Source organism: Manacus vitellinus, unplaced genomic scaffold, assembly GCF_001715985.3.
Source record: "Manacus vitellinus isolate BGI_N305 unplaced genomic scaffold, ASM171598v3 scaffold_7_pilon, whole genome shotgun sequence".
Lineage (NCBI taxonomy): Eukaryota > Metazoa > Chordata > Aves > Passeriformes > Pipridae > Manacus > Manacus vitellinus.
The window spans coordinates 29,784,255-29,799,448 of NW_021940813.1; the positions used below are offsets into that span (position 1 = coordinate 29,784,255).

At 36.1% G+C, this 15,194-nt stretch overlaps 1 protein-coding gene across 1 annotated transcript in view; it reads right to left on the reverse strand.

Annotated features, from left to right (window-relative positions):
• The window catches only part of OCA2 (OCA2 melanosomal transmembrane protein), a 172,071-nt gene that overhangs the window by 132,733 nt on the left and 24,144 nt on the right, over positions 1-15,194 (reverse strand). Inside the window, exons 4-8 of the mRNA XM_008931958.3 lie at positions 12,413-12,470; positions 11,475-11,547; positions 6,366-6,523; positions 4,950-5,032; positions 4,453-4,606 (exon numbers count right to left, since the gene is read on the reverse strand). Coding sequence (XP_008930206.1) covers positions 4,453-4,606; positions 4,950-5,032; positions 6,366-6,523; positions 11,475-11,547; positions 12,413-12,470 — 526 coding nt within the window. The remainder of the gene's footprint in view (positions 1-4,452; positions 4,607-4,949; positions 5,033-6,365; positions 6,524-11,474; positions 11,548-12,412; positions 12,471-15,194) is intronic.

Consider the following 15,194-nt stretch of genomic DNA (forward strand, 5'->3'; position numbering starts at 1 on the left):
TTAAAGTAATAAAAATTGTGATTATAAGCCCATACTTCATGTTAGTAAGAATCTAGAGCTTTTAAGGTCAGGTCTTGCACTTTTAAATATTTGTGTTTTAAGAAGAAATACAGACATGTAAATGTTATTCAAGATGACAGATCATTAAAATGCTATTTAAAAAATCCTGTAAGATCTTTTTTAGGAATACTTACAAGACAGGATATGAAGCTAAATAATAACACCTATGATAAAAAGACAGACCTATGGAGACTGTCACAGAATTTCTGATACTTGCTTGTATCACTTTTCTGCTCTTTGCTATGCTGTTACTATCTCATATTTTTTTCTTATTTTTTTAATAATTTAATGTAATAAATTTCATTCTGCCTTTTTTCCTGATTAAATGAAATGTTTTATAAAATAGCTTTTAAAAGGCCATTACTTTCATATTTGCTTCTGCTAGTTCATTTAAGTAGCATAAACAGCTAACACTCCATTCTAACACACAACACAAAACAAATACATTATTAAAGGAAAATATTGGACAAGAGCACACATTCATTCATTTCAATTAATGAATTAATGAGCTATAACTGATGTCTAACAGTCCTCCTTACATATTTCAAATTAATGAAGCCTCAACATAGCTGTGAATAAGCAGTTAATGATTACTAATAAGAGCTTTAGCAATTCAAGGAACTTTTCTGAATACCAGTAACACTTTAACATTTTAACAGATATTTTAAGATAGAGGTAGACAGATAGATCTCTTTTTAGTGTAACCAATGTATTATACAATTCTCTGTGTAGGCAATACAGGGGAAAATGGGACACATCAAAGATATCTAACTGTATTTATCTAATATCTAACAATAGATTTTACCTTCACTACTTTTCCTTGACCATGCTGTATGACCAGAAACAACCATACACCACTGCTTATTGAGTCTGAATGAATAGTCACTTTAGTTATACACAAAGAAAAATGCTTTTCTGGAAAAAAGAACAGAAATCAAAGAAGGCAAAAGATAAAATACACTTTTAGCTGAAAGAACAAAGATATTTGGAGCAGAAAAGTAAAAAAAGTATAAAAATTAAATTTTCTAAATTTTTCTTTGTTTGATTTTTTCAAGTTCTCAATCAAAAGAGGCTACACATTTTGAGGATCAACACTAGAAAAAACCTATCTGAAAATACATTGTGAACTAATTTAGTAGAGCAATATCATGGTAGAACTCAGTACATCAGCACTTTACCTCAGATGTCCCTGTGGACCAACATGAAAACATACTTATAGCCCCCCTAACCTGTGCTCCTCAAGTCAGACAGTAGAGCTGAGATCAAAAAAGGTAAACCTCTCTCTCTTTCTCTGTCTTTCTCTCTCTTTCTTTCTCTCTATTTCTTCCACTTTCTTCCTTTCTCTCTTTCTAACATGCACCCGTTTGAAATTCTTGCATAGTGGATGCTTTCAAGAACAACATTAAATACATTGTTGTATTCATCAAGCCTATAAAATAGTAGAGATTAGATTTAGGCAAAAACACCACAAAAATCAGAATGTTTTTCTCCTTTGAGAGAAGGGAAGGGATTAGAAGACTGAAATGCAAAGAGAGAACTGATTGATATTTGAAGATAAATCGATTTCAAGAGAATTAATATCTAGTTGCCGAAGGAAAGGACGATTGCATAAGAGGAAAAAAAAGAAAAAAGGCCTCAGATTTCAAACAGAAAATGTAACTAAGATATGATCATCTAAAGAGAATTAAAAGCAATATGCAAAAATTTCAAGAGGTATAGTAGTAGAATTGCAAAGTAAGGAGTTATTCATGTTTATGGTAAGCATGAAAATAAAAATCATTAGAAATTAAGGAGGAAAAGAGGCATCTTCTTTTACCGGACACATATTTGTATTTTATGAATTTTTGTATTTTACATGTATATATTTTATGTAATCAGTTTCAAAGAAACAATACTTTAAATAAATGCCTGAAGAAATTAAATTCAACAGTTTAGGATGTTTTCTGAAGAACAGCACTTTCTGAAACTTCTTCACTAACAAAGAATGATGCTGGATATAGAAATTTCATGCTATCATAGAGACAAACAGCTGCTTCAAAGCAGAATTTACCCTGTGTCTTTACAGTGGTAAAAGTTTGGAGATGACTGTTTACAATAAATGCACTTCAGTTTCCAACTGGAACCTCTTACTTCAGCTTCTCCCATCATCTGTATCTGCAGGATGCAGAAGCTCTTGCAGCCTGTTCTGCACAGTCCTTGGTGACTAAGGTAGCAAAGACTACAGGGAGAAGGGGAAGGAAGGATTAAAAGATAAGGACAATGTGGTTGAGCAGCTTGTGGGCACAAGATCTATGATTCATGTTTGGGGAAAAGGGCTGTGTTGAAGGAACAGAAGGTATGCCTTTGTGTGGCTCTCATGATTTGAAAAGATAAAATGCTTCATCTTTCTTCATCTTTAAAGAAAGTATGTGAACATACAGCTCTAAAACTGGTTTGGGTGTCAACACTGTCTGAATTTGAAGCTATATTGCAAATAATAATTAATAAAATACAGGAAACTAATAAAGACTGATAAAAGATTGGGAGCAGCAACACTGAAAATGAAAATCCATTAAAAATTGCTCCCACAGTAACACCCATTGATTTCTGTAACAGTGATAATAGCTAATGGGATAGAGAGTGAAATGTGTTGAGAAAGCAGGACTCCAGTCACCAAAGTTATAAATACTGAATATAAGGAAAGCGACTATTACATAGTCTAACAATATTAACATCCATTGCTTGCAAGAAATCCACGAGGGAACCATATAACACTCCGGTTTTGTTTCTGTAATAGTTATTTCCAGCTTAAAAACCTACAGTTTAAAACTTACTCTGGTTGTAGCATTTGTCATTCCTACAGATGTGATGTAGAAAATAGCTAACATCATGACAAAATACACGACTTTTCACACCTTAAATTTCAAAGAAGTTTACTTCTAAGTATTCATTTCTATCTTTGAATTTGCAGAAATAATTTTTCTGCCCACAGCAGAAATCTTTCCTTGATATTTTCACAGAAACAATAAGTTAACAAGCTGTTTTAAAGCTTTTTCTTAAAAACGACAGGAAAACAAATGCTTTCCCTATCTCTGATTCTCAGTTTCAAGCCTTTATTTCCTTTTCCCCATGCATTGTTCCAAAGCAGCTTTCCAGGAAGCAAACACAAAACCGCCCTTTACATACATTTAAAACCTGATGCTTTTGCAGTTGCTAAAGAGTTGCATAGTTGGGGTTTTTTGGAATATAAAAGCTGCATTTAAAAGTATTAAGATTACTTTGATGCTGTGCTGCATGTCTACATATCTTTACAGTAAAATCTAGTCCAGTCCCACTCCACACTTAATATTATATCTCATTCCTCATTTATAAGGTACATAGAGGCATTTTTCAGTCCATAAAGAAATCACCATTGCTGAACAACATAATCTAAATGTCTGAAGCATCTGTAGTGTTGTGTGCATCCATTATTGATATTTGATTAGGTGGTGTTCAACTATCTTAACATTTTAATGGGTAACAAGATGAAAAACTTAAAAATATGCAAGACATGTAGAAGAAAAATGAGCGTGTGGACATATTTACTATGGAGCACCTTGTAGACTTGATTTGATTCATTTCTTTGTTTCATACTAATGTAAATCGGATATGATTCAACTCAGAGAATTCATTGACAGTGTGAATGCTCATATGAATTAAAAACAAATTTTTAAAAAACTTTCCTCCCCATCTGCTATTTTTTTAAGTTAACCAGACAGTAAGTGTTTTCAGTTCAAATAAACCAGTTGGACTTCTGTGTGATTTCTGACTTTTTTTCCATTCTTATTGTGATACAATGCATTTTCATTGGATTTGGTACCTCAAGGTTTTGGAATGACGTTGCAATGTATGTTTAAAGTTCCCTGTCCCTTGACTTCATCTTAACTCAGACTTCATTTTTCTTCAAATAATACAGTGAAAGAATGCCTAAATGTTATTTAATAAAAAGTGTGTTCATTTTAACCTTTTAAAATTACACTAAATTCATAGCTTGAGGTACCTTAGAGAAGGTAAATAACCAAAGGGTTTTTTTCTTTTACCTTACCTTAAAAAATAATTAACTTTAAAACAAATTTTTCACACCTTTTACAAGATAATACAGACGTATTATACTCTAATGGCCAAACTATAATTCTCTTGAAATGTTAAAAAACTTCTAGAACCTAATACAAAAATGTACAAGATCATTGTAACTTGCCAAAATCAGTTACAATTCAGAACAATTTCCTCACACATATCTTATTCATGTCATTAGCAATACTGATGGTACATGAAGAAGTAGCATACAGATTTTAAAATCATATCAAAACCTAAGAATGAAACCCTTCCTTGTGATCCATTTACAATGCAGGGGAAAAAATAAGATTGGCTTACTTCAAATATGATCAGCACGTAGACACCTACTAAGATGACGGATGCAACTGTTACTTGTGCCTCTATATTTGCGTGAAGGTATTGATGCTTCATGGAGAGAGGAACGCTTCCAGGCTCCTGTAGGAAAGCTTGAATGTTTACAAAGATGGTGCCTCTGGTGAAAGGAAAAAAAAGTTTTGCTTATTCCTGGAATGAAATACTATTATGCTTTTTTGTGCATTAATTTTATCTTGAGTGCCTGTAAATATATATGTTATATCTTTACGATTGCAAGCAACTCCTCAAACATTTTCACTCTATCCCTCTAAATAGTTTGGAAAGTAACTTATGTACAAACCAGCCTTGTAAATCCTTTTAAAAAGAAGCAAGAAGTCATCCTTTCCCACCCCTCTGAATCAGGCAGTGATAGACTATTTTTAAAACATTTTCTATTCCTTCATAATCAAGTCTATGTAAACTACTGCTTCAATGGATCATTTTTCAGTCTCTTAGCCAACCTGTTTGGTATCTGAAAGGTTCTAGTTGTGATGATTTGCTGATTTCTTCTTGAACTTAAGGGTAGAGACCAGTTGTATACCACCTGCAAGAGAGTCACATTTGGCAATATTAACAGAAGTCAGTGATAATGATATGCCTCTGATCTAAGGTTTTATTCCTCCTTTTCTCTCTCCTGACTATTTAGGAGAATTTTTTATGGGTCAGGTATAATACATATCAGTCTAAATTAATTCCCCCTGACTAGGTATGTTACATATGTTGAGATTGGAGCAAACTCATCCTCATACCTTCACTCAATCAATGAAATGACAGACACCTCTTGGAGGTCCTCCAGAGGAGGGATGCGAAATCACACATTGCGTTGACTATAAGGAGCATCTAGGGCAGACAGGGTCAATGACTACAACATAGTTCACTTCTAAAACTGACTGGGAGGAAAACTAACATCCATGAGGCAGAGGCAATGAAAAGCACCGAAGCAACATCATGAACCCAAGACATCACAAAGAGGACTTAGTAGAAATTCAGTGAAGAAAATGATCCTTTAGTCATGGATCACCACCGGTGTGCCAGCAGAGGTGGGCTGCTGCAGCCAGCTGTGCTCTGGCTGCCCCACAGCAGCTCAAAGGCTGCTTGGGGATCACTGCCAGCAGCACAGGTTGCAGCAACCTCCTCATCACAGGGCTGTGTGGTTTAAGAGGGTAATTGCTGTTGTGGTATTGTTCCCCACACTGAGGTAGTGGGATTAGTCTTTTGATGTAGACTGTGAGATGGAGTGTAAGTGGGAATACTGATGGCATTGTTCAGCTGTGCTGGTCCTGGTGGAGGCAGGTCAGCCTGTAGTATACAGAATGAGAGGCAGTTGTTTTTATGTCAGTGCTATTTATTAAATGATGAGGCTTATCTTTATTTTTCAGTGATATCCAATGACAGGCTGTAAAAAATCCTCTTTTACCAAATTGTCTGGGAAGAGCAGAAGGAACTTGTTACAAACAACATCAACAATGAGAAAGCCTTAAGAGAAACGAAGCCAATAAATGTGACACATTTGAGAAAATAATTTGCAATGAAATGTGAAAATGTATTTCACTGAGCACAAAAAGGCACTTTGCAATCATTTTTGCCTTCAAAGACAACTTTTTAAATATTGGCAGTTTTAAATACATGAATTTCCATGCTCTGTGTCAGCCAAGAGGCATAAGTTTTGTGAAATTTTAATATAGAAAGCCAGGGGAAGTCTTATAAAGGCAAAAGAAAATGTAACTTTACTCTTACTACAATAAGTTTTCTAATGCTGAAGTTGATACACTTCGCAGCAGGAAAAAGCACAACCACTTAATTCACACAGTGGTGATGGAAATATAACTGATAAAACACACCTCAGAAAAAGTGAAAGAAAATTTAGACACCATCACCTGCTGTTGGCGTCTCCTCCTTGATCCTGTGTCTTCATTCTGGCTGATTTGTACTATGATGTATTCTTCTGTTTGCTCATCAACCACATGTGCTCCAAATGGGCCTCCTATGTCTAATTTCAACAGAGCAGAATCACGAAAGTCAGTCAGATTCATAGCTGTTAATAAAGTTAAGGTGTAACATTTCCAGTAAAGATGAGTATAGGCTGTACAAACTCTAGGAAAAAAAATAAATTGGTCAATTTATATTGAAAAACACATTCTTCAGCTGAAATGCTTCAGAAACTGTGAAAAGAACAGAATAAATGTCTACTTCTTCACCAAGCAGTACTGTTTTGACCAAGTTTCTTAAGAAAACAGGAGTTGCAAGTTCAAAACAAATACACCTCTCTGGTGACTTTTGGGATCACCAGTCCTTTCAGAAGCTATTGCAGATATAGCAAAGCTTCAAAATAGCATACGGAACTACACAGGGAGACAGAGAAGTACGGCTCTTTAAGCGCTTGTACTAGTTGAAAGGCTGCACCGTTAGCTCAGCAATTTAACATCACAGAATTTGTACCGGTGAAAACACTGTAGAAATTGTAGAAACTCCAACCACAGGGAAAACTAAATCAATATCCTATTAGTGCCAGAGGATTTGTTTCTTAGGCAAAGTTTTGCTCACAATGTTTCAAACATCTGAAAGATGTGTTTTCAAGCTCCTCTTAATTGTTCTCACAGACTCCTTCACCTCCAGCTCCCTCATCTACTTTTTCTTTTTTCTCCTCCTTAGATATCTCATATGACATGTGGTCAAATTACATTCCTAGTGTAATATAATTGAGAAATCAGCCAATCATAACCCACAAACCCACTGAAAATTCTCGTTCTATTAGTCCCAAAGCATCTAGGACTATTTAAACCTAGTATTGTAATAGTCCACTCCTGGCATGGTTGAAAAAGAAGCATCCCTGTGGGTTGGAGAAGGCAGGGGTTGGGGGGAGGAAAGTCAGAGCTTTTAAACAGTTCACAGTTTATTTGTTACTATACTAGAGCAATACTGTAATTGTTTTGTGCCCATCTGTGACAGACAGAAAGTTAAGGCATCACACAAAACAAAAAAACCCCAAACAAACGAACAAACAAAACCCCCTTGATTTTACACATATATGTTCTGTTTAAATCATAAATCTTAATCACGTGCTTGAGTATTTTAATGGTTTTAAGACCTAACATTTAACTGAGCTTACTACAAAGAGTGAACCTGTAAAAAAAAATTGTATACCTAGCAAAATAATTTTCCCAAAAGATGTGTTGCCCACAGAACTCAGAGACTTTAACAAGAGAAGAAAAAACACAGCATAGTTAGAGGGACCCAGAACAGTGCCCTGCCCTACCTCTAGTGAGCCTCATTAAGACCATCCATTTTAGATCACTGTCTAATGGATAAAGCTTTGTGACATTATGCAGAAGTCCTTCTGGATCTAGTAAAGGGTAATCTCTCACAGTAATCTAAAAAAGACCCTAGCAGATCTAGTGGCAGGTGGGCAGCCAATGCATTCAAAGTAATATAAATGTCACCCTGCTTAGCAAGGCAAGCAATCACCACCAGTGACACCCACATGCCATTCATTAAAAAAATTAACCTCCCACACATCTATTTGCTTAAAGAAATCACAAAAGAAAGGATAAAAAGATAACCTCACATGCAACAAAACAGGAGATCAAGTCCAATTGGAAGAATTTACACACATAGCCCTTAGCAAACATAAACAGAAATTACAACAGTTCTCTTTTGTTTCTGAAAGTTTTAAGTGCCATTTGGTATTACAGTCTTTCTGTCCTGATTGATACATAATAATAGTATCAACTGGAGCTATATCTATACCTTTAACTAGAGATGTTAATTATAACTTCTAAAAGATCTGCTGACCTGAAGTCATTAACCCAACGGTTTGGGACAACTTTTGACAGTCTGCCTTTTACTAGGAGTGCAGCAATTTATGTCTTGAAAAGCTTCAGGTGCACATAATTATGGCAGCTTCCTTTTAAGAAATACTTCTAAAATAAATCCTGTAATTACCTAGATGACACATTCAGGAGCTATTAGAAAGGATGCTTAAAATTAAAGGGGGGGAAATTAAACCTTATTTTCAAGAAGAGTGGCTTCTTCCTTCTTTTCCTCTAAAGATAAGGATACTTTTTCCATTCCATTCTGTGCACTTATAAAACCATCAGAATGATCTATAGCAAAAAAAAAAGGTTCTCCTTTGATTGCAAGTGTGACAGAACATCATTCACCAGTTTGCACTGAGGGTCTGAAATCCCATCAGAATTATCTTTTTCCAAACAATATTTAGAGATGCTGTCATAATTCCATTGTTAGACTGCAGGAGATAGCAGCCTTTATGAAAGGTGGAATCAAAATAAACCAGAAGAAAACTTCAGACATGCTTATATGAATCCAAATGCAAATTTTTTTTAGCAAGATGATCTTCAGAATGTTTTTGTTCTGCTTTACTTCGGTTTTATATTTCCCTTAAATTGCCAGAACGTGATTTTCTCTAAATTTTAATCATTCAAATATCTTTTTATTTTTAATATCTCCTTTTATTCTGCAGCTTAAGCATGTTTTCTCTCTTCTGAACTTTTTCTTTGTAATGTGGCCTCCAGTGTGTTCCTTTAAAGAAAAAAATCCCCCTGACATAATTTACAGCCAGAGTTCTTCTTTTTTTATTTCACTTCCACTAAACTGCCTCATTTTGATGTAGTTCTATTCTTGAAACTACATTACTGCTGTGAGTTAGCCTGTTAAGGGATTTGGGTTTGTGTTTGCTTTGTGAAGCATTACACAGTGGCTGTCTTTGTTTACACCTGGCACCAAACTGGGTCCGCTACTCACCGCCAAACCAAGAACCATTTTTTTTCTGATCTTGGTGTTCTGACTAGTTGGTCTTAGAAGGTATAGAAGAGCGTGTGAGATTCAACTCATAGTACTTCATTTTTATGTGGCTCGTGTAGACAACATGATAGAATGGGATGCAGTATCTAAACATTTAAATTGGTATTCATTCACCATAGTTTACCATATGTACTGTAGACATCTGCATCTGAGTTTGTTACTTCCTTAAAAACAGTGAAAAGAGCGTGTTTTTAAGATGGAATTCATTGCTTCATTTAGACTACTAGGCAAAGATGAGAGGAACTGCTCACGAGAAACGTCAGTTCTCTCTATTAACTATAAAGAGAGCCTACGATGACTAATTCAGGTGTAGCTGAGATGAGTCACTCCACAAAATATCTAGTTCCTGTTCTACCCTTCATCATGTAATTAATTCAATGTACAGAGGCAGCCAAAAAGCCACGTTTGACGGAGATTCTCTCTTATATTTGTATGCACATGGCTGACTTTAGGCTTTCTTTAACATCTACTTGTATATCCTCTTCTGCCTACTGTAAAATGTACCTTGAGAATGCTATATGTATGGATTATTTTTCACCAAGTTTCTGAGGTAGTTATATATTATTTGTTCTGATTTATGACCAGGTCACTTATGCTAGCTTCTCTAGGATATTACCATTTCAAAGAAGACCTTTTCCCTGGGTCTTAGCATCCATTTTTGCATAATGTCCTTAACTGTGTTTTTTTCTGCATTAGTATTTGTAGTCGTCTCTTTTGATTTCCTATTCCTGTTTGTAGCTTATGAGGTTGTTTCTACATCATTGCCTCATGGTATAACAAGCTTAGCCACTTGTAACCCAAGTAACCACTCTGTCCCTACTGGTTTCCCCACTGGAAGAGTGCTGTATAACTTTTCTCCCCCCCTTTTTGGAGTTTTAGCAATCCAGTTCAATTTTTGTCTATGTTGGATCCATCCTATCTCTCTGTGCTCCATCAGTTTTAGAAGTTCTGTGAGTCCCTAACAAACTCTTTTCTATAGCATTTTGTCAATTGTGCCTTGAGGTTCTGCTCCTTTGCCTGCCTCTGCACGTGGTCCTGGTCTTCATCCATCTATTTAACAGCTTGAACATTGCCTGCAGCCAAAATGCTTAGTACATTTCTAACAACATCAACAAACAGAATTATTTTTAAATGTTTTCTGTAAGGAAAAATGATGGAGGAGTGCAGTAGAGAACTAGAGTTACAAAATAAAAAATATTCAAAGGGGAAAAAGAATTAGAGAGGTTGTTTCATTCATTAAGTTAATTTATGCTCTGTGGAAGAAAAACCCATTTTTAGGACCTCTAAGGAAGATGAAAAGTTTGCTAAAATCTGACTATATTCTTTGCCTCACAGTCTTTTTTTCTATATATACATCTGGTTCAAGGAGGACAAAAACATTGACGTAAACAGTATATTGATGGGAGTTTACAGTTGAAGTTGTCACTGATCCTACTAAAAGTCCCTTTATTTCCTCCAAAAAGCAACCTCAACTTTTAATTATAAATTGCCCTCAGGCACTAACATTTTCTTCCTCATTTACCCTACTAATTAGCACATTATATAGTGTCATTATTGGCCACAATGAGAATGCTAATAATCAAATCTATTTAAAATGGACTCTCCCCGCTCAAAATCATGGAGCTGACCAGTTAAATAGGAGAACTCGGCATTTCCAAAATTAAACTCTACTGCAGCTTTTCAAAACAAGAAACCTTCCAGCAGTTTGTGAAATATGTCTACAGGTGAATCTTCTTTCAACATTAGTGAAATAAAAGTCAAGCAGATTATGGATCAGACTGATTAAACTAAAAGCATAGTGGGAACAAGAAACATAATTGATTACAATTTATTGTAATTTTTGGTTTTTTGTTTGTTTACTAACTGAATGTTCATCCCTCAAAGACTTTTCACATTCAGATCTCTTCACCTGTGATGAATCATTTTTATTTGTGGTTATTCTACTGCTTGTTCTTCTGAACAGTTTCTTGGTCCCAACAGGTGCCATTCAGTAAGACTTGGACAGGGAGCATGGCTGTGGCCTCTGTCAAAGGACAAACCTAAACACAGCCAAGGCTCTGAGGACACCCAGTCCTCCCAGGGTATAAGACAGAAAACACCCACCCTTTCAACCAGTTTATCAATAAAACTTCAGATCAGGGTTGTTTTCAATGAAAGAAGGATACAGAAGCTTTCCAGAGGTGATACAGCCAACATCTGCCATGGAACACCTTGATCTGGATAAATGCCGAATAAAATCTAGGGCAAGTATAAAACCCAAACATTCATTAGTGACACAAAAACTGAAAAATACCTGCTAAACTTATCTCAAATAGCTAAAAAGACTCTCTCAAACTGTACATTCAATTGTGAGACTGATTCAATATTTTCAAGTGTTTCCACCACAGCTGTAAAGCACCTCTGGGGTACTTAACGAAGGGTAAGTAATATTCCTCCTGTTAACTTACTACCAAAGTCACATATTTGATGTATTTTACCCAAATGTCTCTTTGGACAAGATTTGTCTGTAAAACAACACCCATACCTTAGGAAATGCAGCGCGTCATATATTTTCCCCCAACACAGAAGCCCTGCTACCCAAAAAGGAGTTCCTAACAACAGCTAAAAGAATAAACTCCAACTTTTTGAAATTTTTCTCAAGTCTTGCAGTCTAAGATTTCTCTAATTTTGAAGATTTTGTTAAGAGAGGGCAGCACTTTGGCCACCCCAGTTAGGAGAGGCCCATCTCCCCATGACCTTCTGGCTTTGACGCTGTGAGGCACTGCCATTGCTGGTGCATCCTCCCCAGCACATCTTTTCCTAGGAGCATTCCTCAGGTGCCAGTACGAAAAGACTCATGCTAAATTCAACAAGCATCCATAAGGGACAGATTTGTGTGTAAGCTGCCTCCTCTTCCAACTCAACTGCTTACCCAACCACATTGCCCTGAGTGCTGACTAATTCACTGAACAGGACATGAAGTCCTGTACAGTATTGTCTTTTTTTGGCATCTTGCCCCCAACCTCAAGACATTTTTTATGAGCTAAGAGAAAATATCACAGCCCATTTTGAACTAATTCTAAGGCAATGTGGGCCAGGAGAGGATTGCAAATTCAATACTTACAGAGCAGACAACTACAAAGATAAAAAGGCCTGAAACTTTTAGGAATTTTAGACAGCATCTGAAACACAAGAAACATATATTTACTAATTGTTTATTTTAAAACAAATCTTTCTGTTCTCTTAGTAGCTCTGACATTTCGGAAACACCATGGTAAGAACTTTTGAATGATAATATCACACCTGAGTATGGACATCAGGATGCAGGGCCATCAGAGGCTTAGGAAGCCTTGGTGACTAAAAAGGCTCCTGCCCCAGGTCTGCTGCCAGCTGGATCTCAGTGCACGGGAAAGAAGGCTTTACCCACTGGGAAAGCTAAGAGAAGGCTGCAGCATGAGCTGGTGCTGGATCCTAGAGCCACTTCTCCACTACTACTGCTGGCTCCTGACAAATCCAGAGACCCATCAGCTCTTTCTGGTCTCTCCCAGAGAGGCAAAGGAGCATTGCCATCACAGGGAAGTGTCATGGCTGTGCAGAAAGCACAGCTTATTGCATACGGGGATGGTGTCATGAATGACTTCCTCAAAACTGGACTTTTAATATACACCCTGAAAGGTATTGGGGGAAAAAACACCTGAAGACAAGAACAAGCTTTAAGAATCTTCTGGGTTTAACATTGTCTCTTTAAATCAAATATACTACATGAGCATAAATCAACTAGCAAAACCAGGTATTTTTTCCATAGCACATCTGTGCCCTTTGAAAAAATGCCCTGTTCTGGAAATGTGATGCCATAAAATCTTCTGAAGTGTCAGAGCTTACTATTGAGTGGGTTAAGCAAGAATAACTCTAAATTAAAATATAGATGTTGAAAATGCATGCTCTTGAGCAACAAATCTCAAGATTCAGCACTTTTAAATTACTTTTTTTTAATCACACCCTGAAATACAACTCAACTAATAATTTTCTGACTGCTCATCAATATGTCATGCAGATGACTTAATTTACAGAAATCTTTCTGTTGATTTGCCCTCACTACGTATTTTCACTAATTGAAAGCACTAATGTTCTTAATCCATTTTTTCAATAGTAAACATTCAAACATTGCTTTTCTGACAGAATGACAAATGTAAGGTTTGATTTAAATCTGATGACAAGCAAGAAGGAGAAGATTTCAAGTTACCAGGATAATTAGTTGAAAAAGGAATAGTGCAAAAACAAACTGCATTGATAGATGCTATAGGACAAAATATTAAAGCAGAGTAGTCTGAAGAGTGTGAGAAATAATTTTTAATCACAGTGGAAATAAGTCCCTAAATCAATTCATTAACTGAAAGAAATGTAAATGACTGGACACCCATTTTTGGAAAACATTGTTTTCTAAAGTTCTCCTCCTCCTTAGAATTTTCCAAACAGAGGTTAATAAAAAACAGCAGCTAATAAAAATATGTTGCCACAGACAAACTGGTACAAAGGGGCTACAGTACTCTATGAAATACAAGTGGTAACAACTTCACACAAACTTTGCACAGCATAAAAATCTAGAGAAGGCAGAGGAAGACGGGAAGGAAGCCAGTTAGGTGGCTTCTAGAAATTCCAAGTAGCCCTGTTCTACTGAAAAACAAGATGGTAGTGAGGGGAAAAAGATAATAATGGCTTGAAAATAAAGGAATGACAACAAAAGCCATTATCAGCACTTCATAATTGATAACTTCTGTTGGTATTGTGTGATTTATGGAAAATACCTAGTGCCATCTTAGTCATGAAGCCTCCATCCTGCTTGTCTATTCTCCCCATCTCTACATTACAGTTTTATTCTGGTGTTTTTGAGAATTTATTATGTTACGAATTAATAAATCCTGGTCCAGACTTGTTTAATTTTAATGTACTTGATTTTTTTTGTTTGCACTTAGGAATTATAATTTACAATAATAATTCAAATTATTATTGAAACAAAAAGCATAACTTGATTTTAAGACATAAGAGAAAAAAACATGAATTAAGCATTTATAAATTCATAACCACTTGTCTGTAAATATCAGAAACTCATCTAAAGACACTGGCAAGGTATAATAAGTTTTTTGAAATGGTTATTTTATTAAATGTAGAATTTAGAACTATCTTTTCCCCCCATCTGTTTGTTTTCATGGCATTTTTTATTAAGGAAGCAGCACTTTTAACAGCTTAGAGTTGAGATGTGATTAGCTTTTGACTCACCTGTGGTTTGCAATCTGTCTCTTCCATTCTACAGTGCTAATCTGGCACAGCAGTGCAAGTACAAATGCTGTGCCAAATCCTATGCTGATACATGCCTCTGGCACAATCCTATTTGACTTCAGTTGGAAATGCACAAAGTGTAAATCTGTGAAGGATTTCACCCCCCTGTTCTAAACCAAATGATTTTTAGCCTAATCCACATATTGTGTCGGGCAGTTTAACTTCATTTGTTATCTCAGCAGAGTTATGCAGATTTATGACAGCCAAGGAGTTGATCCCATATGTACAACCCACACTAAAGCAATGAAAATGCTTCAAGGGAAGTTCTGTCAGAAGAATGTGCTCCTCCCCAGATTATAAACCTATGCTGTATTCTCCTGCTCCGTTTGTTCAGCGGCAGTGCAGGAGAGCAGCACTCCACACAAAACCATATGCACAAGTAAAGAAGGAAAGCAATTGTGGAGAGCTAAGACAATATACAGAGAAGGAAAAGATTCACTGACATCTCGCTGGAAAGGCTCCATGGATCAACGAGGAGATGGGAACATGCAGTGCTGGGCTCCATGAAAATCTGCAGAGCTGGCTGCAGACACCAAACAAAACTAGAAAAACCCTTGAAACTCTAGAAG